At 54.0% G+C, this 23,097-nt stretch overlaps 1 protein-coding gene across 1 annotated transcript; it reads right to left on the reverse strand.

Annotated features, from left to right (window-relative positions):
- Window positions 1–3,107: 3,107 nt before the first annotated feature.
- Window positions 3,108–23,002, reverse strand: CHST13 (carbohydrate sulfotransferase 13). Its single transcript, XM_009238429.4, has 3 exons — window positions 22,575–23,002; window positions 11,260–11,342; window positions 3,108–4,666 (listed from the first exon to the last, which is right to left on the reverse strand). The coding sequence occupies exons 1-3, from the start codon at window positions 22,669–22,671 to the stop codon at window positions 3,821–3,823; spliced, it is 1,026 nt and encodes a 341-aa protein (XP_009236704.3). The 5' UTR covers window positions 22,672–23,002; the 3' UTR covers window positions 3,108–3,820.
- Between the last annotated feature and the right edge of the window lie 95 nt (window positions 23,003–23,097).

The raw sequence follows: 23,097 nt of genomic DNA on the forward strand, positions 1-23,097 counted from the left end.
TACCTGAATCCAGAGTCAATTATAAAAATATACATGGTCTTTAATTCGTGCCTCCTCTCCTGGGAGTTTAAAGGAAGAATCTGAGGGCAGCTGGGATGTGTTTGCAGCCCCTGCCTTGTGCACCAAGTTTAGGTTTATGCGCATGTTATTCCTACAAAGAAGAAAATGAGCCCCCAGGAAGCTGAACCGAATGGAAGCCCTTGCAGAGGAGCGTGCGACAGCTGAAATGTTTGACAGGAGAGGGATGGTGCAGCAATACTCTCTAAGCATAGCTACTCCATAAACTTTAGAAATGCTCATGCAGTGGCCCAGATAGCAATACGGGCCCTGTGCCCTGCATCTCAGTGAGGCCATCTGGGTCCCCATGTGCCCTTAGGCTGTCAGCAGTTACAGTCAAACACAGATCCACAGGTGGAAAGGATGAGGCACGGTGGAGGTGCATTGGGAGGTGTGGACCCTCTCCTAGGAGTTTATCCTGCAGTCACTCACACCCGTGCAGGAGGAGGGTATGCAACAACATTCATGTCGGCACTGCCACAGAAAAGGATCCAAACTAATCTAGCATTTAAGACCAGTGGAACAAAAGCAGCACATCGTCGTGGATTTATGGTTGATTCCCTTTTGCCTGAGTCCCGCAGAACCAGCTCTGGAGGCAAGGATGGAGTGTGAGTAGTTTATGTGAGAGGCAATCCCAGTTAGCCCATAGAGAAGTAGGGAGGAGACAGGGAAGGGACGGAACCAGACTACTGGTTCCGTAGCTCAGTGTACCCTTGAGCTGGCAACCACGGCTTAGTCTGCTGGGACCACCGTAGCAAACACCACAGGCTGGGGGGAGTTAAACAATGTTCATTTTCTCCCAGTTCCAAGGAAGGCTGGATGTCCAAGGTGAAAGTGCTAGCTGCCTTGGTTCCCTGATGGGGGCTCTCTTCGGGCTTGTAGATGGCTGCCTTCTCCCTGTGTGAGAGGGAGAGGCGGGGAGGGAGAGAGAGAGAACTCTCCAGTGGCTCTGCTTATGAGGACACTAATTCCACCATGGAGACCGCACCCTCATGACCTCATCTCAACCTGATCACCTCCCAAAGGCCCCATCGCCAAATAGCATCACATTGTGGGTGAGGGCTTCCACATAAGACTGGGGAGAACATAATTCAGTCCACAGCAGCCACTGAGGGCATTTGGTGCCCAGTCCCTGTGGGGAAATCTGGGGTACCATGCAGATTGTGTCTCAATGTCCTTCATGCAGGGATAAAAGCTGGAGCATTTATCCCCCAGCTTCCATCAGATGTAGGTGAGGACTGCTCCCAGGGGGCACTAACTCCTGCACACCCAGCCTTCTTGTGCTCAGGCCAAGAGGCCTGGTGGTCAGAGGGAGCCTGTGGGAGGGTTGAGGTGCTGAGGGCATGACAGCAGGAGGCAGGGCACATCTAATTGTGAGACACCTGGGAGTGAGACATCCAGATGGGTGTCAGTTTCAGCAAACAGGTCCCATCGGGGGCTGTGTGGGAGCTGAGTGAGCTGGGAACAAAGGCATGTGTCATCGAAATGGGTGTGCCACAATTGCACACACAGTGGCCTAGAACACAGCATGTGTGGCCTCTAAGGGAACATGTGAGGGCCAGGGAGCCCCTCACAAAGACAGTGGCCCCAGTGTGGCCAAGGCCCCACCCTTCCCTCCTCAGCCTGTCTCTAAACAGTGGGGCTCTGGCCCAGTACCTTAGTCCCTTTTCTGTTACTTGTAACAGAGCTCCTGAAACTGGGTAATTTATAAAGAAAAGAAATTTACTTCTTACAGTTATGGAGGCTGAAAAGTCCCAGCATTAGGTGAGGGCCTTCTTGCTGACAGGGGCTCTGGAGAGTCCGGAGGTGGTACAGAGCATCACCTGGTGAGGGGGCTGAGTACACTACCTCAGGTCTCATTTACTCTTCTTATAAAGCCACCGGTCCCACTCCCATGGTGACTCATTAATCCATCAACCCATCAATCCATTAAACCATCAATCCATTAAACTACCAATGGATTAATTGATCCATGAGGGCAGAGCTCTCATGACCCAATCACGTCTTAATGGTTGGGTCATCTCTCAAGACTGCCACATTGTGGATTAAATTTAACATGAGTTTTGGAGGGGACAAACATTCAAACCATAGCACCCAGGGAGCGCTGGAAATGGTGCAAGGCCCTGGGCTTTGTATGTGCCTCCAGTGGGGGAAGGGCCCAGGCTGGGGGAGGCCTCATGGGGAAACCAGTGGCAGCTGCAGCCCCTTCCCAGGTCCACTGGAGTTGGCCACCCCATTCCTGCTGGCAGGGCCTCTGGACACAGCCCTAGGGGAGCTCAGAGACAAGTGGCCCAAGACACACCCACACTCACACATTCACACACACACAAATACCTCTCACACACTCATGCACACATGCACACTCTTACACTCATACTCACTCATGCACACTCTCATACTCATATACTCACACACTCATGCACACATGCACACTCTTACACTCATATACTCATGCACACTCTCATACTCATATACTCACACACTTATGTACACATGCACACTCTTACACTCATACTCATGCACACTCTCATATACTCACACACTCATGCACACATGCACACTCACACTCGTATACTCACTCATGCACACTCTCATACTCATATACTTACACACTCATGCACACATGCACACTCTTACACTCATATACTCATGCACACTCTCATACTCATATACTTACACACTCATGCACACTCTCACAGTCACACACGCACCAGGGTGGGAGGCAGCACAAGGCCCCAGGGCTTGGCTGAGCTGCTGTGGGCTTCAGTCCTTGGCCCAGGTCAGGGGGAAAGAGTAGATTTTCCCCAAGTTGTCAGTGCCAGAATTTAGCACCTCCTACACAGTGCACTCTCTTCACCTTATGCCACATGTAGCCCCTCACTCCTGTATGCACCACTGGGAGGTACCCAGGCTCTGTGGGCACTCTCATCTGATCTTCTTATGCCACTTGGCAACAGGCAAATAAAGGCTTGGAGACGGAGTGGTTCGAGATCAGACAGCTGCAGGCTCCCAGAGAAAACGGCCCAATGAAGCAGATAAATTCCAAAAAATCAGAAAGTAACAAAATACATTTATTTCAAAACCATGACCGCCCAGCTCACCAAAGTCCAATAAAACCTGTGACCGCATTGCACCAGGGGCTCTGTTGGCATGGAGCCTGAAGACCCAGCGTCTTGCCAGACTGAGACCGAAGGTGGCACCTGGGCAGGGCCAGCCGCGTGGGAGAGGAGAGGAGGCCCGATGGCAGTGGAAGGCAGCTCACAGCTGGCTCCCGGGACGGCCCCATCGTGAGGCCAGCCAAGGGAGGGCTTTCGTCCTTGGCCACAGCTGTCCTTGCCAGGGTGGGTGAGGTGGGGTGGGCACAGGCTTGGGCCACACCGACACAGGTGTCAGCATTCTGTTCTGATGCACCATGAATAGGTTCAGGGGCAGGGCTGACCCCCAAAATGGCCTTTAAAAGCCTAAAACCCTGGTTATCAAGTCCTTGCCCATCTACGGGGCCTGGAGAGGTGCCTGTCAGCTGGAGCAAGTGGAGGAAGCAGGCCTCAGGCGACAGGCCGAGGCAGGCACACGCGTGCAGGGCCACCTGAGATGGGCTGCCCCCAAGCCTGGCCAGGTGTACCCTGCGCCCGCTGGGCCGGCGGCCAGGTGAGTGCACGCAGTGGCTCTTGAAGAGGGGTCCTGGGGCCGGCAGCACCTGCATTCCCCGGGGGTCTTGTCGGAAAGGCACTTGCCCCGCGTGGCCACAGGCCCTCCAGGACCGCTAGTGCAGCCGCAGGTAGGAGGGGGCTGAGTAGTTGAAAAGCAGGAAGTCCATCTTGTAGAGGTCGAAGAGGCGCCGCTGGTAGAAGGGGCTGATGTCCTGGAAGAGGCGCGCTGCCAGGTCGCGGGAGGCGGCGGCTCCCCGGGGCCGCGGCGGCCCAGGGAAGCTCAGGCCGGGTGCACCCGCCAGTTCCAGCACGAAGGCCGCGTCCTCCGCCAGCGTCTCGAACTTGCCCACGACGTCGTAGCGGAGGCGACACGGGTGGCAGAGCGCGTGCGCGCGCTCCCAGTGCTCGTTGAAGGGCTCCTCACGCCGCGTGCGCGGGTCCAGCAGGTAGGCCAGGAACTCGGCGAAGCGCACGTCGTGGCCGCGGGCCCGGGCGTCGGGGAGCGCGCGCGGCCTCAGGCGCTGAACGATGCGTGCACCGAAGCGCCTCTGGAAGGCGGCGCTGTAGGGGCGCGCGAGCTTGTTGCGGTAGGCCGATGCCAGGCGCTCGAAGGGCTCCCGCACGAACAGGAAGGCCAAGTAGGCACGCAGGCGCCGGTTGATCTCGGCGGGGCTGAAGTCGGCCAGCGAGGGCAGGCGGCCGGGCGCGTGCGCCTCTTGCGCGGGGATGGCGCGCGGGTCGCCGCGGGCTTGGCCGCTCAGCGCCAGCAGCACGCGCTTCCAGTTGGTGCAGGCCACCTTGGGCACGTAGCAGTAGAGCAGGCCATGCGCGTCGTCCACCAGCACGTGCCGCAGATCCTCCGGCTGTAGCAGGCGCTGCCGGCGTGTGTGGCGGCTACAGGCGCTGCTCAGCAGGTCGCGCCGCTGCCGGTGCACCTTCGCCAGGGTCGAGCGCGGGTCCTGTGGGCGACAGGGGACGTGACAGGAGGACGCATCAGGGCAGCGCGGGCTCCCTGACTCTGGCGCTGCCCCGGCGGGATGCGCCCGGGAATTGGGAGCAGGAGCTGGGCCGGGCACCCAAATTCGAACCCCAGAGCTGTCATTGATCACTGTGTGGTTTAGGGCCCGGGCATCTGTCCTGGGCCTGGATTTGGGAGAAACGGATTCTGACTTTGCTGAGGCTGGGAGAAGGACGCGCTGGGTATGTATGCTGTGGGGCACTCAGAGGAGAAGTGATAAGGAATTGTGGCATCAGAGTGCGCTCCGTGTGAGTATGGGCACACGTGGACTCTTCATTGTCTAAAAGCAGGAGGCTGCATAAGAAGCAGCGCTGTTTAATTCCACACCCAATTGAAAACTGCAGCCGCTTGTGGGCTGTCGGGCTGCTTTGGCTCAATAATAAATGGGCTGATTCTGTACTTATCAATCAGCACTCTCCTTTGCACCTTCACTCCTTTTATTCCCCCAGCAAATTCTTATCTCAGCGCTGGGGCAGGAAGCCTGCCCCTTTTGAGCCTGTCCCTCCTATGAGAAGGAACACCGACTGGCTTTAACCTAGCACCTGCTGCAGGCCAGCAGCCTCACCGCTCTCCGAATTAGGTCCGGAGCCCCTCGCAGCCTCAGCCATGCAGAGACCCAGGCCAGCGCTTCTATGCTTCAGCTCCCCTTTCTTCAGATCCCTCCTGCCCCACCCGGGGTTCTTATCTCCAAGGTTAACACCCCTGCCTATGATTTTTTGTGTAAGAGTTCATAAAAGAAAGTGTTTTAACTTCTTAAAATTACATTAAGAGCCTTCAGGATATAATTAAAAAGACAATAACGAATTGGTGAGGATGTGGAGAAAGTGGAGCTTTCACCAGTTGCTGGTGGGAGTGTAAAGGGGTGCCGTTGCTGTGGAAAGCAGTTTGGCAGTTCCTCAAAACCAGTAAACATGTGACTCAGCAATTCCGGTCCTAGGCATATTCTCAAGAGAACTAAAAACATGCATCATGCAAAAACTCGTCCGTGAAGTTCATAGCAGTATTCACATTAGCCAGAAAATCCAAGTGTGCACTGCTGAGTGGGCAAATGTATGCGGCCATCCATGCAATGGAATATGACTCAGCCATGAAAAGGAATGCGGTGCTGCCACATGCTGCCACATGGGCTGACCTGGAGGACGTTATGCCAAGCGAATACTACAGTCACAAAAGGACGAGTGCTGAACAGTTCCACTTATTGAGGTCCCTAGAGCAGTCACATCCAGAGAGACTGAAACTAGAACCTGAGTGAACTGTGGAGGACTGCTGATAGACACTGGGCTGCTGATGGACACTGGGCTGCTGATAGACACTGGGCTGCCTTTGAGGGTGATCACAATGTTTGGAAATTAGATAGTGGTGATAGTTACAAAACCTTGTAAAAATGCTGAAAACCAGTTGTAGGGTTTGAAGGAGTGAGTTGTATGGTATGTGAGTTCTCAGTTAAGAAAAAAGCCTTCCGGTGTTTCCATTTCAGAAGAGGCCAAAGCGGCCTTTGGAGGAACACCAGAGCCAGGGCCTGCTTGGGAGGGTCTGACGCCAGTGGGGTGGGAATGCGTGTCTGTGGTGCACACGTGTGGTGTGTGTGGCATATGTGTGTGGTGTGTGTGTGGTGTCTGTGGTGTATGTGCCATGTGTATGGTGTTGGGTGTGTGTGCTGTGTGTGGTGTGTGGGGTGTGTGTGTGCTGTGTGTGTGGTGTGGAGTGTGTGTGTGTGTGGTGTGTGTGGTTGGGTGTGTGTGGTGTGGGGTGTGTGTGGTATGTGTGTGGTGTATGTGGTCTCTGTGGTGTGTGTGTGGTGTGTGTGGTGTATGTATGGTGTGGGATGTGTATGGTGTGTGTGCAGTGTGTGTGGTGTGTGTGTGGTGTGTGTATGGTGTGGGGTGTGTATGGTGTGTGTGCAGTGTGTGTGGTGTGTGTGTGGTGTGTGTATGGTGTGGGGTGTGTATGGTGTGTGTGCAGTGTGTGTGGTGTGTGTATGGTGTGGGGTGTGTGGGGTATGTGTGGTGTGTGGTGCATGATGTCTCTGTGTGGTGTGTGGTGTGCGTGTGTGTGGCATGCGTGTGTGGCATTTGTGTGTGTGTGGCATGTGTGGCGGGTGTGGCATGTGTGGCGGGTGTGTGGTGTGTGGTGTGTGTGGTGCATGTATGGTGTATGTGTGTGGTGTGTGTGTTGTGTGTGTTGTGTGTGTGTTGTGTGTTGTATGTGTGTGGAGTGTGTGTGGTGTGTGTGTTGTATGTGTATGGAGTGTGTGTTGTGTTTGTGTGGTGTGTTTGTGTTTGTGTGTTGTGTGTGTGGTGTGTGTCTGTATGGTGTGTGTGGTGTGTGTTGGTATGCGCATGGTGCACACTTTTGGTAGGTGGTGTGTGTGTATGTGTGTGTGTGGTGCACACTTGTGTGTGGTGTGTGTGTGGTGTGTGTTGTGTCTGGTGTGTGTGGTGTTTGTGTGTGTGTATGGTGTGTGTGGTGTGTGTGTATGGGGTGTGTGTGTAGTGTGTGTTGTATGTGGCGTATATGGTGTGTGTGTGTGGTGTGTGTGTAGTGTGTGTCATGTGGGTGGTGTGTTTGTTGTGTGTGAGAATGTGTGGCATTTTTGTGTGATATGCGTGTGGTGTGCTTGTGTGGTATTTTTGTGTGATATGCGTGTGGTGTGCTTGTGTGGTATGTGTGGTGTGTGGGGGGTGCATGTGTGGTTTGGGGGTGTGTGTGTGTGGTGTGAGGTGTGTGTGTGTGGTGTGTCTGTGGTGTGGGATGTGTGTGTGTGATGTGTGTGGTATGTGTGGGGTATGTGTTTTTGTGGTGTGTGGTGTGTGTGATGTCTGTGGTGTATGGTGTGTGTGTGGTGTGGAGTGTGTGTGTGGTTGGGTGTGTGTGGTGTGTCTGTGGTGTGGGGGTGTGTGTGTGGTGTGGAGTGTGTGTGTGGTTGGGTGTGTGTGGTGTGTCTGTGGTGTGGGTGTGTGTGTGTGGTGTGTCTGTGGTGTGGGGGTGTGTGTGTGGTGTGGAGTGTGTGTGTGGTTGGGTGTGTGTGGTGTGTCTGTGGTGTGGGTGTGTGTGTGTGTGGTGTGGGGTGTGTGTGTGTGGTATGTGTGTGGTGTGTGTGTGGTGTCTGTGGTGTATGTGCCATGTGTATGGTGTGGGGTGTGTGTGCTGTGTGTGGTGTGTGGGGGATGTGTGTGCTGTGTGTGTGGTGTGGAGTGTGTGTGTGTGTGTGGTGTGTGTGGTTGGGTGTGTGTGGTGTGGGGTGTGTGTGTGGTATGTGTGTGGTGTGTGTGGTCTCTGTGGTGTGTGTGCGGTGTGTGTGGTGTGTGTATGGTGTGGGGTGTGTATGGTGTGTGTGCAGTGTGGTGTGTGTATGGTGTGGGGTGTGTGGGGGGTGTGTGGTGTGGGGTGCGTATGTGTGTGGTGTGTGTGCAGTGTGTGTGGTGTGTTTGTGGTGTGTGTGTGTGTCCATGTACGCTCCTGCACACATGTGCACGCTGTGCTCCGATGCCTTTAAAACTATCCCACAGATGTCTAAGATACACTAAGTGAGAAAACCAAAGTGCAGAACAGGGCTTAACATTGATGTTGAAAAAGGGAAAGAAATAAAAAACGTTTCACAAAGGGTGGGTGGAGGGAGACTTATTATTTTAGAGATACGTTCAGACATAGTCACAGAATCCACAAGGCTGGGACTGGCTTCACCGTCATCCCAGGTGGGAGTAGGTGGTGGGAAGGTGGGGGTTCCTTGAACTATTCTCCCTTTTTCTTGCATATGTTTGAATTTTTCAGAATGAAAAGACAGAGGCAGACAGACATAGGACACACATGCCTGTAGGTGAGATTCTGAAGAAGTTACTGTAAGCACACGGCAAAGCAGTGGACACTACTTACATGCCTAGAGCATGTCTGGAAGGACACCCAGGGACCTGGTGGCCTCCAAGAGGACAGGTGCTGGACAAGGAGACCTACTCTTCACTGTACCTACCCTTCTGTAGTGTTAAATGCCATGTGATGTGCTTACATTTTTTCAATCTCACCATTTTGAGAAATAGTGAACCCTGAGGACATCATGCTAAGTGAAATAAGACAGTCACTTAGCCACCCTCACCATGGGAGGGCTGCCAAGTTCAGCTATGCCGTGGGGGTATGGGGACACCTGGGAGACCCTGTTTCCACCGTCAGGACTGACCTCAGAAGCCTAGCTCTACATGGTGCCAGGAGAGGCTGTCCTCCCGGGGCCCACAGCCAAGGTCTGCTTTCAGCTTTTAGATGACCCAACACATTTCTTGTGGCAGGGAATGTTGGCCATCCGGCCACCTGTCAGTCTTCCTCCTTGCTTGCCGGCAGACCCCGGCTGTGTCAGGGCATGAGCCCAGCTTCGGGGAGCCGGATCTTCAGCTTCGTGTGTCGTTGCTGAAGCACTGGGTCCAGTGATTCGGGGGGGATGTGGCCTGGCTCTGCATGAGGTGATATCAGGGGAGGTTAACCAGATGACTCCCAGGAAAGACTCCCTTAGGGTGAAAAGTCAGGGGAAACCCTTACCCCACCACTCACTTTCTGCCTGGGATGCCCTCCTGTGAGGTGTCTGCAGCCCTGGCAGTCCTCTTATAGCCAGGAGGCCAAATCTATGACAGAAGTCAACATCCAGAGGACAATGGTGGGCAGCTGGCTGCTGCTGAACCGTGGGCTGCCAGTCTCCGAGCAGCTCAGGAGTGGGCACTAACTGTCCTCATGGCTGGAAGCAGCTTGGGCTGCCACTGCTGTTGCTCATAGGCCCATGAATACCCATTTTACAGAAGAGAAAACTGAGGCTCAGGGGAAACGAGTTGCCTGAGGTCACACAGCTCTCTTTGGGGAAGCCGGGGCTCCAACTCAGGCCCCTTGGGACTCTAAAGCTGGACCTATGTCCACTGTCTGGGGCTGCACCTACAGCTCCTGTCCTCACCCCCACAGTGTGGCTGCCTGGATTCCTCACTGGCTGTAGTCCATAGAAGCTCTGTGACCTTTGCAGGGCACTTGCCTCCCCATGCCTGTTTCCTTGTCTGTAAACAATAACGTGGGGACAATAAGGTGGGGACAATAACGGCCCCACCTTATGGGTTGCCATAATGAGTCCACAGAACTGAAGGGCCTGGCACGTGGTCAGCACTTGTTGGCCAGATGGTTTTTATTACTTTATTTCTCCAGCCGCAAGGTGCTAAGCCTCCAGGGACTTGATACCCAGGAGGGTATCAAAGGTCACAGGGTCCTCAGGCTGTGAGGGGCCATCTGCCCCTCAGAAGCTGCCAGCGCTAGTGGAACCCAGGGCCCTACTGAGTGCCTGTCCTACCGTCAGCCTGCTGTGTGGCCCAGGGTCAGTCAGTCACTCTCTGTGAAGGAAGGCCTCCCTACCTGCTTGTAGGCTTGGGCCAGATGAGCTCCACAGGCCCCTTCAGCTCAGCCCTCAGGATTTGGGGAGCAGCCACCTATCCAACACCACCCTGATCCTTCTCTACACAGCGGTAGGGATACCCCAAGGGTAAAAATCTGATGCTGTCCTTCCTCGCTTAAAACCTTGCATGGCTCCCCGCTACCCTTGCACACCTGCAGGGCCTGCGTGCTGCCCACTTCTCCAGGCTCCCCTCATGCTCCCGTTCCTGTCCTCCACTCCCTGCCAGGCCTTTGGCACAGCTGTTTCCTCTGCCTGTGGCGCTTGGCCCTTCCTGTCTGCCTGTTGACTCTTGCTCTTCAGCCTCAGCTTCAATGTCCCTACCTTGGAGAGGAGTTGCTCTCCCCCATCTAAACTAGGATCCTCTCAGGAGAGCTCTTGTTGCACCTCATACTCCCCTTTAGAGCAGAATTAGTTAAGTATTAGTGTGGGTGGTGATCAGATGACATCTTCCCCTGCTGGACTGGTGGCTCCACTAGGGGAGGCACCTGGCCGACCTGCTTGCTGCTGGATCTCAGCATCCTGACCACAGCCTGCATGCAGTAGGTGCTCAATACGTGCTGTCCAAATAAGTACTTCTGTGTGTGTGTGTGTGTGTGTGAGAGAGAGAGAGAGCCAGAGTGTGGGGTTCTTGGTGGTGGGGTACAGTTGTATGTGTGTGTTTGGGGTTGTGTGTGGTCCCTGCAGGCCCCCAACTGAAGTTAGGTGTGTGGGCCAGCCAGCTGCCTGGTCCATCTGTTTGAGAATCACGCCAGGGCTGGGGGTCCCTGCACACCTCCCCACTGCCGCACGCACTGAGATTTGGTCTCCCACTAGACTGTAAACTTCCTGAGGGCAGGTACAGGGTCTGTTTTGACTCTTTCTTATCTGCAACACAAAGAACTGTGCCTGGCCTCAGATTGTTGATGGATGGGAGGATAGGTGGGTAGAGACCCCAGGTCTCTCATCTTACCCCCAAGATTTGCCCTTGTCACTGCTGTCTGACAAAGCCTGGGTTTGGGGAGGACGCCCTTCCATGCCCCAGTGTGGGGTCCAGTCTCATGCCAGCAGGTCTGCACTCTTGCTCTCAGGCTCCTGGCTGGGATGGAGGTGGGCATGCCTGGGTCGAGGGTCTGTCCACCTACCTGATCCAGGTCATAGAGCTTCTGCAGGGGGCTTCTCCTCTCCCCACCAAGCCAGCTGGAGCCCAGGGCTCTGTTTCCAAATGCTGTGGGCATAAGGAGAGAGGTGTCGCCACCATATCAGAGGGACTTGCCTGGACCTGGGGGGTTGGCCAACCCATCTAGGCACATTTGACCCACCTCTGGCACTCAATTTCCTTTCTGGATCTTGCCTACCTCCTAGGGGCTTGGTGGAGTGGGGGACAGCAGGGGATACTGATGGGACAGAATTACATCAGGGTAGTATCTTGTGTCATTCCTGCTCCCATGTCCTACCCTCCAAAGTTGGAGGGTACCAGGCAAGAGGGGACAAGTGGGAAGGTGATACCCAGCCCACCAACCCTCTAGGAAAGGCCAGATCACCCAACCTCACCCACTGCCATCTGCCCTGGCCTCATACCCCACCCCTGTGGGGCTCACCAGGCTGGCTGGCTGCCCAGCACCCTCAGATCCTGTGTATGGGCAGCCAGAAAGGTTTGGGCAACAGTGGAGATGGCACAGTGGCCTGCAGCCTCTCAGTGCCACCTCGCTAGGCTGGGTGACCCACTGTGGATGCCTGTGGCAGCAGTGCTTCCCCATCAGGGAATATGCTGCTTCACATGGAAGCAGGTTTAGCTATCTCCAGATGAGAAGAGGGATGCTGTCTGTCTGTCTCCAGCTGAGGACAGTGATGCTGTCTGTCTGTCTGCCGGCTGAGGAAAGCGATGCTCCCTACTGTGGAAAGTGATTCTGTCTGTCTGTCTGTCTCCTGGCCGAGGAAAGCGATGCTGTCTGTCTATCTCCCGGCTGGGGACAGGGATGCTATCTGTCTGTCTCCCAGCTGGGGACAGGGATGCTGTCTGTCTGCCTCCCGGCTGGGGACAGGGATACTGTCTGTCTGTCTGTCTCCCGGTTGAGGACAGCGATGCTGTCTATCTGTCTCCTGGCTGAGGACAGGGATGCTGTCTGTGTGTCTGTCTCCCAGCTGAGGACAGGGATGCTGTCTGTGTGTGTCTGTGTCCCGGCTGAGGACAGGGATGCTGTCTTTTTTTCTCCTGGCTGAGGACAGGGATGCTGTCTGTCTGTCTCCTGGCTGAGGACAGGGATGCTGTCTGTCTGTCTCCTGGCTGGGGACAGGGATGCTGTCTGTCTGTCTCCTGGCTGGGGACAGGGATGCTGTCTGTCTGTCTCCTGGCTGAGGACAGTGATGCTGTCTGTCTGTCTCCCAGCTGAGGACAGGGATGCTGTCTGTTTGTCTTCTGGCTGAGGACAGGGATGCTGTCTGTCTGTCTGTCTCCTTGCACTCCTCAGTTTTCCTAGAACTATTATAAGTGAAAATCCGTTTACCTATAAGTGTATTCCTTTACTCAAAATCTGTTTTAAGGAATATCTTTTTAAGCATAGTCAATTAATATTAATATGTTCTCAGTAATATAATGGATCCCATTTTCATGAATGGGCAGCCAGAAAGGTTTGGGCAACAGTGGAGATGGCACAGTGGGCTGCAGCCTCTCAGTGCCACCTCGCTAAATGAATCCCATTTTCATGAACATGATTATGCATATTAATAAACTAATAAGGTGTCAGGCGATCTTTGAAAAGATCTCAAACACTGGCAAGCCTTTTGCTAGACTGACCAAAGAGAAAATAGAAAAGACTCAAATTACTAAAAACAGGAAAGAAAGAGGGGATATTACTACTGACCTTAAAGAAACAAGAAAGGATTACAGGAGAACTCTGAACAATTGTAGCCCAAGAAATGAGAACACATACAAGAAATAGACAAATTCCTAGAAAGACAGAAATTCCTGAAATTGACTCAAGAAGAAATATAAAATCTCAGCAGACCCATAACAAGTCAAGATGTTGAATTAGTAATAAAAAAAATTCCCACAAACAAAAGCCCAGGATCAGGTGGCTTCACTGGTAAATTTTACTAAATGTTTAAAGAATTAACACCAGTCTTTCATAAACTCTTCCAAAAAACAGAAGAGGAGAGAACACTTCCCAACTCATTACATGAGGCCAGTATTATCTAGATGCCCAAACCAGACAAAGACATCACAAGAAAAGGGAACTACAGAGCCATGCCCCTTATGAATATAAGTGCAAAGTTCTCAAAAAATATGGGCAAACCAAAAATAACATCCTATGAAAAAGTTTATACACCATGACCAAGTAGGATGGATCCCAGGAATGCAAGATTGGCTAAATATACACAAATCAATCAATGTAGTACACTATATTAATAGAATCAAGAAAAAAGCCCACACGCTCATCAATAAATGCAGAAAAGGCATTGGACAAAATCCAATACCCTTCTTCATGACAAAACACACTAAACAGCTTAAGAACAGAAGGCAACTTTGCCAAACTGATAAAGGGCATCAACGAAAAACCCTCAGATAACTTAATAGTGAAAGACTGGAAGCTTTCTCCCTGAGATCAGGAGCAAGGCAAGAGTGCCTACTTTTGCCAGTTCTATTAATTGTACTGGAGGTTTTATCCAGGGTAATTGGCCAGGGAAAATAAATAAAAGGCATCCAGGTTGGAAAGTAAGAAGTAAAACTATGTCTATTCATAGATGACATAACCATATATATATATAGAAAACCCTAAAGAATTCACAAACCATAAGAGCTAATAAATGGGTTCAGCAAGGTTGCAGGATACAAGATTAATATACAAAAGTCAATTATATTTCTATATACTAGCAATGAATAATCAAACAACATCAAAAATAATAAAGTAATAAAGAAGAAGTTGGTAACAAAGGAAGTATAAGACCTGTACACTGAAAACTATGAGACATCGTTGAAAGAAATTAAAGACCCAAATGAATGGAAAGACATTTCAGGTTCGTGGATTGGAATACTTAATGTTGTGAAGATGGCAATAGTCCCCAAAGTCATCTACAGATTCTTTGCAATTCCTGTCAAAATCCCAGCTGCCTTTTTCTGCCAAAATTGACAGCTGATCTTTAAATTCTTGCGGAAATTGAAGGGATTCAGAATATCCAAAACAATCTCGAAAAAGAACAAAGTTAGAGGATTCGCATTTCCTGATACCACAACTTTATTATACAGCCACAATAATCAAGACTGTGTGGTGCTGGCTAGGAGAGACATATAGATGAATGAAATAGCATTGAAAGTTCAGAAACAAACCCTTACATTTGTGGTCAGTTGATTATTGATGAGGGAGCCAAGACAATTCAATGGGGGAAAGGACAGTCTACAATAAGTGGTGCTGAGACAGCTGGATATTCACATGCAAAAGAATGAAGTTGTACCCCGTCTTCATACCACGTACAAAAACTAACTCGAAGTGGATCATAGCCCTAAACATTGAAGTTAAAACTATGAAACTCTTAAGTGAAAACACCGACATAAATCTCCATGACCTTGGATTAGGTGATGATGTATTAGATATGACACCAAAAGCACAAAACAACAAAATTTTAAAAAATAGATAAATTGAACTACATCAATATTAAAAATATTTGTGCTTCAAAGCACACTATCAAGAAGGTGAAATGACAATCCATAGTTGGGAGAAAATATTTGCAAATTATCTCTCTGGTAAGGAACTAGTACCCATAACGTATGGAAAACTCTTACAATGGAACAACAAAAGACAACCCAATTTTTTGAATGGGCAAAGAATCTGAATAGACATTTCTCCAAAGATATACATATGGCAATAAGCACATGAAAAGGTGCACAACATCACTAGCCATTAGTGAAACAGAAATCAACACCATGAGGATGGCTATTTAAAAAGACAGTAAGTAACAAGGATGTGGAGAAATTGGAGCCCTCGTATATTGCTGGTGGGGATGTAAAGTAGTTCATCCATGAGGGAAAACAGTTTGGCAGTTTCTTAAAAAGCTAAGCTTAGAATTACCATGCAACCCAGAAATTCCTCTCCTAAGTATGTTCCTAGAACTGAAAACTTGTTCACACAAAAACTTGTTCACAAATGTTCCCATCGGCGTTATTCATGATAGCCCCAAAATGGAAACAACCCAAATCCATCAGCTGATGAATGGATAATAAAAATGTGGTATATCCATAACATGGGCTATTAATTGGCCATAAAAGGAATGAAGAATTGACTCATGCTTCCGTGTGGCTGAACCTTGTAAACGTTACGTTAAGTGAAAGAAGCCAGACATAAAAGGCCAGCTAAGACATGATTCCATTTATGTGAAATGGCTGTCTTAATGTGTCCGTAAGAGTTCATAAGAACATTGAATATTCATAAGAAGAATATGTTCAAGAATTCAGGAACATGTGAGAAAAGAAGGATAAATGCTTCTGTGATCCTTGGCCTTCAACCAAATGAAGAGTCTATAAATGTCGCTAAGAAGAATCTATTCACTTGAGACAAACTTCTGGCACGCCAGTAAACTTGGGAAATCTGAGGAACAGGTCTGTTGGCAAACTGACCTAGAGCAGCCGTTCCCAAACTTCACCTTGTGTGAGGCCCATTAAACTCAAGAATCCCTGGCCCCACCTCTGGAGTTTCTGGTCCAGTAGGTTGGGGGGTGGGGCCCAAGAATCTGCATTTCCAGCAGCTCCAGGTGAGGCTGCGGCTGCTGGTCTGGGAGCGCGCTTTGACACCAGCTGCGCCAGCGCAGTGCCTGGCAGGCAGAACATGGTCTGTGCTGAATAAACAGAGGTTTGTGGAAGGAATAGATGGCAGCTGGACAGGCCTTGCGCTGGCCTCCAGAACCCTAAAGCCCATTGTCCAGAACCCTGCTGCGTGTACCTGAAGCCCACTGTCCAGGGTCCAGCCACCCCCTGCCTTCCTCAGGCCCCCTCTGTGCCCCAGGCCACATCCTGTAAGGCCCAGGGATGAGGGCCAGACTCCAGTGACCAGGGCATGCAGAGGAGGCTGAGGAGGTTCAGGGCCACCTGTGTCTCCAGGCCACTGACCAGCCCAGCATTTGACCTTGCGTCTCTAGACAGAGTCAGAGATCTGAACTACCAGACATGTCCCAGGAACAACACCGTCATCAGAAAAGGAGCTGACAAGAGAGGGCAGCAATGTTGGCTGGTCATGCAGGTGCAGGGAGACCCAGGCTGGGTTTGGCCTGAGTCTAGCAGCAGCCATGGGGAGCTCCGCTGGTGCCACACCAGGCAGGGCAGGGCCAGGCACCCCATGAGAGGAGGCCGGGCCTTCTTGCCGTGTTGCAGATGAGACGTGTCCCTTTCCTGGGGACTGTGGCTGGGGACTGAGGAAGAAATGGTGCTCAGCAGCCTGTGTTCTGTGGGCAGGGGGTGGAGGGGCAGTTGCAGTGACTGACAAGCCTACCCAGGCCTGTCTCCGCCCCAGGGCCCTGCTACTCGGAGGCTCCCAGCCTTCCGGAAACGCCAGCCCTTGCATAAGGCCTCTCATTTCCTGGCCAGACCACAGCCTGCTGGAAAGTGGGTACCATAACAGCCCCCAGGGGCCAGTGGGTAGAAGGCAAAAGGGAGCAGGTACCAGAGAGAGGCCCAGAATAGCTGTGGCCAGTGATTACAGGGCTGGGCCGCCTCCATCCAGCCCCACCCTGCCTGCCACCCTGCCCCGAGGAGCCTGGGCCCTGCAGACGGGCAGGCTGCCATGGAGGGACAGATGGGCACAGGAGGTCAGAAGGGGGGTATCTTGAGGATCCCTGGGTCCAATCCTGACTTGCCCAGCTGGGGGCTGGCCCCAAACAGGGCCACACTGGGGCATCCACCCCCTCTACCCCCATCATCCCAAGCTCCCTTGTCTGTGTCCTCTGTACCCCAGCCCCTCCACTGGGCCCTAGGTCCCAGGCTCTCTGCCACCTCCTGCCAAGGGGACAGAGGAGCAGGCAGAACAGGGAGAGCCAGGCAGTGTAGCCCAGGAGCGCCCATCCCAGAGCAGCACAGGGAAAGCCACGCGGTGACTGCTTAGAAAAAGGAAACAAAACCAGCAGGAGGTTAGGGAGACAGGGGAGAGAAGGGGGACAGGATGATGGGAGGGGAGGAGGGATGGGAGGAGTGCCAAAAACAATGACAGAGACAGGGAGACAGTGATAGACGACAGAGCCCGAGGCTGGGAGAAAGAGGAGAAAGGGACAGAGGGAGACAAAGCATGGTGGGGGGTGCAGGCCCCAGCACAGTGCCAGGTGCTTAGTGCACACTGACATGCTTACCCCTCTCATGTAGAAACCATCATTATCCCACTTGACAGAGGGGGAAACTGAGGCAAAGAAACTTGCCCGAGGCCTCACAGCTTCCTTGCTGTGCCAGAAACAGAATTTGACCCCAGGCCACCAGTGCCAGCATCTGCACCCTTAACACCCATGCTGCCCTGCCTCTGAGTGCCCCCTTGTCCTGACACCTGTCCCCCCTTGCGGCACCTGTAGGCAAGTGGGCCCCATTTCACTGACCCATGAGGAAATGCCAGCCCAGGGAGGGAGAGCAGAGAGAGCTGCTCAAGGCCACGCGATTGCCGCACACAGGACACCCGCACACGTCATGTTGCAAGGCCTCCTCTGCCAATCAAGATACCGGGTGAAACACCACACTAGAAACCTACAGCAGAAGCACGACCATCCTCCTCTGCATGCCCACCTCAGCCAAAGCAGGGCTCGCGCCCTGTGCAGGGGGAGGGCACAGCCATCATGTAGGGGGATGCTATTTGGAGACTCCCTAGTCCAGCAAGCAGAGATGATGACACTCGGCTTCTGGTTAATAAGTTCCAGCAGGTTACAGTGTTGCAAGAGGAGACAAGCAGGGCAGCCAGGCCCCAGCAAGCTCCTGCCAGCAGGCATGGGTGCCCACCTGGCCTCCGAGGGCCTCTGCCCTGCCCCATTCCTTCCCCCAGGGACTTTCTGGGGCGACCCGCATGTCTCAGAGTCAGGGACATTCCTTCTGGGGATCAGGCCCAAAGGAGGGACACATTGGACAAGCCCTTCACGTATTATTATAAGCAATTCTGTTTAGGGGAGAGAACTAGAGATCTCTCCACGTGTATTTAGTTCAAACTCCATTTGCTGAACTCCACAGGCCGTCTAGTATGGAACCCCAGTCTGCCCAGATCCTCCGTGGGCACAGTCCCGTCGGCTGTGCCTCCAGAACCCTCCGGATCCCTACTTCCACCTTCCCTTCCCATGGCCAGCCCCGGGTAGGCCCCAGGGCTCTCCCTGGGACAATTACCAAGACTGGAGGGAGACACCTCACCTGTCTCCTATTTCTCCTTGCCCCACCTTGGTGTTCTCTAAACCCACAGGGCTTATCACTCCTTACAGCAATCCCTGGTTCCCCCCCAGGCCCACCAGTGCACCACCACCCTTCCTGGTTCACTGCTCAGCTCCAGCCACGGCACTCTTTATTGCTGAAATCTTTTGAGTTCTGTGTAAGTTGATCACTCTGGAAGGTCAGTTCTACAAGGAAGGGGACTTTTTGCTTTTCTATAACCCCTGCAACCTTGCCCAGTGCCAGTGACTATTTATTTAAAGACTGATGCCCTCTGACAGCCATAGGAAGAACACCCCAGCCCCTAGCATCCCATTCAAGACTATTTATGACTGAGCCTCAACTTAGAGTATCTTCCTGCCTCCCATCCACCATTCTCTCTCAAGGACCCAGAGCCCCACCCACAGCACATCCCTTCACACCCCAGGCCATTTCACTCCTCCATGCTTTTCTCTGTGCCATTCCTTCTGCTTGCAGTTTCCTCTCCTCATTTTCCTACCTGTTAAACTCCTATGCAGCTTTCAAAGCCCAACACAAATGCCCCTGCTCTGTAGAATGGAAAGAAAAAGGATTTGGGGTTTCAACTGGGATTTAAATCCTGGCCCCATACTTCCTGACTTGAGCAAGTAACTTCCTTTCTCTTGATCTTTTCTTTTCTGCAAAATAGGATTGCCAATTCCTGTTCTGCAGAGCTGCCCACCTGCCAGCTTGCCTCTTCTCATGGTACTCCCTGGGGGTCCTCTGAACTCGGGATACTCCAGCAGTACCTGAAGATGGACAGCAGCACAGGGAGCATCTACCAATTCAGCTCCAGCAGCCACTCCCCCTCCCTTTGCCCACCCACAGAGGAGGACGGCTGCCAGGCCTTCAGCCCATGTGATTCTGATAAGCTCCCCTACGCCTCCACCACCTGCTGGGATAGGCATGTGGCCTAGGCCTGTCCAATCACAGCCGCCCAGCCCTTCCTGCCACCTGACTGGCTCAGAGACGGGCACTTGAGACCCAGACCGGGCCAATGGATACCTCCCTGGGACTTTGGGTGGAATCAGTGGCAAAGGAGCCCTCTCTAGCTTTGGGTTGGAGTTGCTGAACTGGTGCAGCTGAGAGTGAGGCTATGGCAGAGAAAAGCTAAACCACAGCTGGAGGTGTGATCTGAACCCCAAGATCTATGCCTGTCCGAGGCAGAGGCACCTGACCTTTTCAGTCACAGGCACAGACCCACTCCCTCCCAGCTGAAGGGAGTCTGAATTGGATTGGGTTTGTCCTCGCTGAGGCTACCATTGTGTGCCATCGGGTGGCCCACAGTCTTAGCTTCCTTGCCTGCCTGGGGGTGAGCAGGGGCTGGGTTGGGATGCAGAGGCCCACCTCGCTCCAAGAGGAACACCTGTGACTCCAAACACTGGGACAGATGCTCAGCCCTGTGGCCGCGGGAGTGGAATAGGGGAAGGGGGCTGGCGCCAACACTGCTCTCGCCGGTGTCTCAGAGGCAGAAGACATAGAGCTGAGATCTTGGGTTTTCATATTAAAAATGTAAGTTCCTCAAGGCAGGGGTATTTCTAAGTTTTGTTCCCCACTGTCTCCTAGCACCTGCACGAGCAGGCAACCAACAGGTCCGTGGTCCGTGGTGTGCCAGCCATGGGAAGCATGGCCACCATGCCCAGGCAAGAACACAGAGGGAGCCAAGGGGGCCGTAGGAGACCCAGGGGTCTGCCACTGGGAGCTGCCGCTGGGCACTGGGAGTGAGGGTGGGGTTATGAGGGCAGCAGTGCTCCGGGCAGCTGCCCCACCTTCCTGGAATCTACTCCTCCCTGGGACCCTAGGCAGTAGGCCAGTGCTGGTGGTGGAGCCCTGGGGCTGAGGCTGTGGCTGTGGAGGGGCTGCCGCAGACCTCCCCCTACTAGAATATCTCTGAGCTCCCTGGGATAGCAAGAGCCCCAGGCCTGAGCCAGTAGCCCTTCAGTGGCCCCTTGCCCAACTTAACGGCAGCACCTCTTGCTCTGGAGAAGGAGGGGACAGTGCTGGGCCTGCCCTCCTGGGAGAAGGAGCTGAAATTCCTCCTGAGTTCTGGAGCCCTCATCCCCAGGCCAGAAGCCCTCACAGGGCACAGACCACATCCCTTCCAACTCAGGCATGGCTGCAGAGACACTGCAGGCCCTCGTGAGGCCATTTCCAGAGGCCAAGGGCAGGGGATGCCCCTCCAGCAGGACTAGCCTGGCAGGAAAAGGCCTTTCCCAGCTGAGTGCCCTCCCTGTGTGCCACCTGCAGGCCCACAAGCATAGTCTCAGCCAAAGCTTCAGCTCAGGGCTTGGGAGAGAGAAAAGCCAGTGCGAGAGGCTGGATAGGTTGGTCTGATTAACTCTTGCTCGCCCAAGGTCACTCACAAAGCTGTGATGGCTGGAAACAGGCCATGGGAGAGGTACAGGAGAGCCTGACAGAAACAGAGAGAGATGCTGAGATGCTGGGTGAGAAGGTCATGGCCAAGAGCAGGACAGGCCAGGTGGGGAGCCCAGCCTGCACAGAGGCTGGGAAGGGAGGTTCGGAGCCGTCCTCCTAACACCTGCTGTCTCTTCCCAGGCTCTGCCTGCAGGAGAGGGAGGGAGGTCAGAAGGAACTAAGCCCAGAAGGTGACTAGTACCTTGGTTTGTTTCTCATCCCTCAAACCTGGGTAGAGTAGGTGACAGGAGAGAAGTGTCCCACAGAGACATGGGGACGCAGACACTCCATGCAGTCACTCAAAGATGTATGCTCCTTTGCAGACACTCCCCAGGACCCAGGCACTCAGGTGTCCTCTAACATCCCACGCTGAGCCCTGAGGGGCCAGTAGCCACCAAGCCCTGCCCTGTCTTAGTACTGGGTAAACATCTGTCTACTGAATGACTGGGTGGACAGAGGCTGTGGCAGCCACAGACACTGAGTCCGCACCCTAGACTGCCAGGAGACTGTCTGCTCAACACCACCAGCCAGCTCACAGAAGGGGTTGTGGGGGTGCTGGAAAGAGAGACCCCAGCCCTATCCCATGGGCTTGGGGAGGTATCCAGGTCTGACCTGCTGTGTCTGGACACACAAGGGGCAAGGGGCAGTGTGAGGGTCGGGGGAGTGGGCAGAGGCCTCCCCAGGCCCTGATATCCTCAAGTCTTGGGCCACTCCCACCCCCACTGCCCAACATCCCTGCCCACCCTGGACCTAGTTACTGACTCCCTGGGACTGTGTCTGCCAGGTTCCAAGGGTGGGGCCCAGGATTCTCAGAGCCCACACTGGGGGTGGGGAGGCGGACTGAGTCATCCCACCCAGCACACATACCACATACAAGGAAAGGCAAACAGCCCTGAGGTCAGGAGACCGGGGTGCTGGCTGGGCCCCTCCAGCCCCAAGTAGGTTGTGTAGCCAGCACATTGCCACCACACCTGTCTCCCCACTCTCTGGCTTGCTTCAGTCTGTGTGAAATGGGTTGATGGGAGGCTTCACATGAGTTGAGGAGAGACTCAGAGCAAAGACTCAGCACCGGTAGGGCCCAGGGCATTCAGCTCTGTAGAGTCATGACTAACTGCCTCAGTTTCCCCAGCCAGCCAGACCACGAGGTGGGTGCACAGGAGTCCCAAGCCCTACCCGGTGTGGATTTCAGGGTGGAGCAGGGAGTGGCACCCACTGCACAGTAGGACAACCAAGGGACCGGACCGAGTGGCCCAAGCTTCCCCTCCTATGCGCATGGGCCCAGCAGCGCTCACGTCCGGGGGCTGTGGAGTGCGCAGGGGAAGGGGGCGAAGGTAAGGGAGATGGCCTTCCCGGATTGGCCAAATGTCCTCTACCCCCCACAACTGACCCCGGTCTCCAGGCACCGGCTGTGGGACTCAAATAGTCACCGCTCTGGGAGTGGGGAGATAACTCCGGAGGAGGAGCAAGAGCCTTTGCACGCGGGGGCGTCTAGAGCCTTTCTGTGCCCCACCAGCGCCCTTGCCCGCCGCCCCTAGCCCCAGCCAGGAAGGAGATGGCAGGTGTCCCCGCCGCTGTCGAGGGGTCAGGCCGCGGTGGGAAGCGCGAGGAGCCAGGTTTGGTTGCAGGTGCGCGGCTGGGCCGGCGGGCACTTACCCGGGCGCAGGCAGCGGGGCGCGGCGCATAGGAGCAGGAGCGCGGCGCCCAGACAGGCGGCCGCCAGCACGCGCCGCCGCCAGCAGCGCCTCCCCATGCTGTGCCGGGCGCGCGGCGGAGGACAGTCCGCTGGATCCGGCTGGGGGCGGAGGTGCGCTGGCCCAGGACCCGGCCCGGGCAGCCTACCAAGCTGGTAGGGGCCAGCGCCTACCAAGACGCGCGGCGCGGCGCAGGGCAGGGGAGCACGGCAGCTGGACCCCAGCCCCACCAGCCCCTGCGAGTCGCTGGGGACTGAGGAGGCGGGACACGGTGGGGCCTCAAGCCCGGTCCTCTTTTTTTTTTGTGCCCCAACCCTCACCCGACCGAATGGGGCCGAAGTCCAGGGCGCTAGGGCGGATACTGATTGGGGAAGCCCCTCGCCCCTAGGCTCCGCCCCTAGGGTTTGCCCAGGGGTGCCATTATCCACCCAAGGCCAAGAGGCATTGTTGCGGAGGTGTGACCCACCCCGGGCGGTGTCCCCTTG

The sequence above is a fragment of the Pongo abelii genome, chromosome 2 (assembly GCF_028885655.2).
Source record: "Pongo abelii isolate AG06213 chromosome 2, NHGRI_mPonAbe1-v2.0_pri, whole genome shotgun sequence".
In the NCBI taxonomy this organism is placed as follows: domain Eukaryota; kingdom Metazoa; phylum Chordata; class Mammalia; order Primates; family Hominidae; genus Pongo; species Pongo abelii.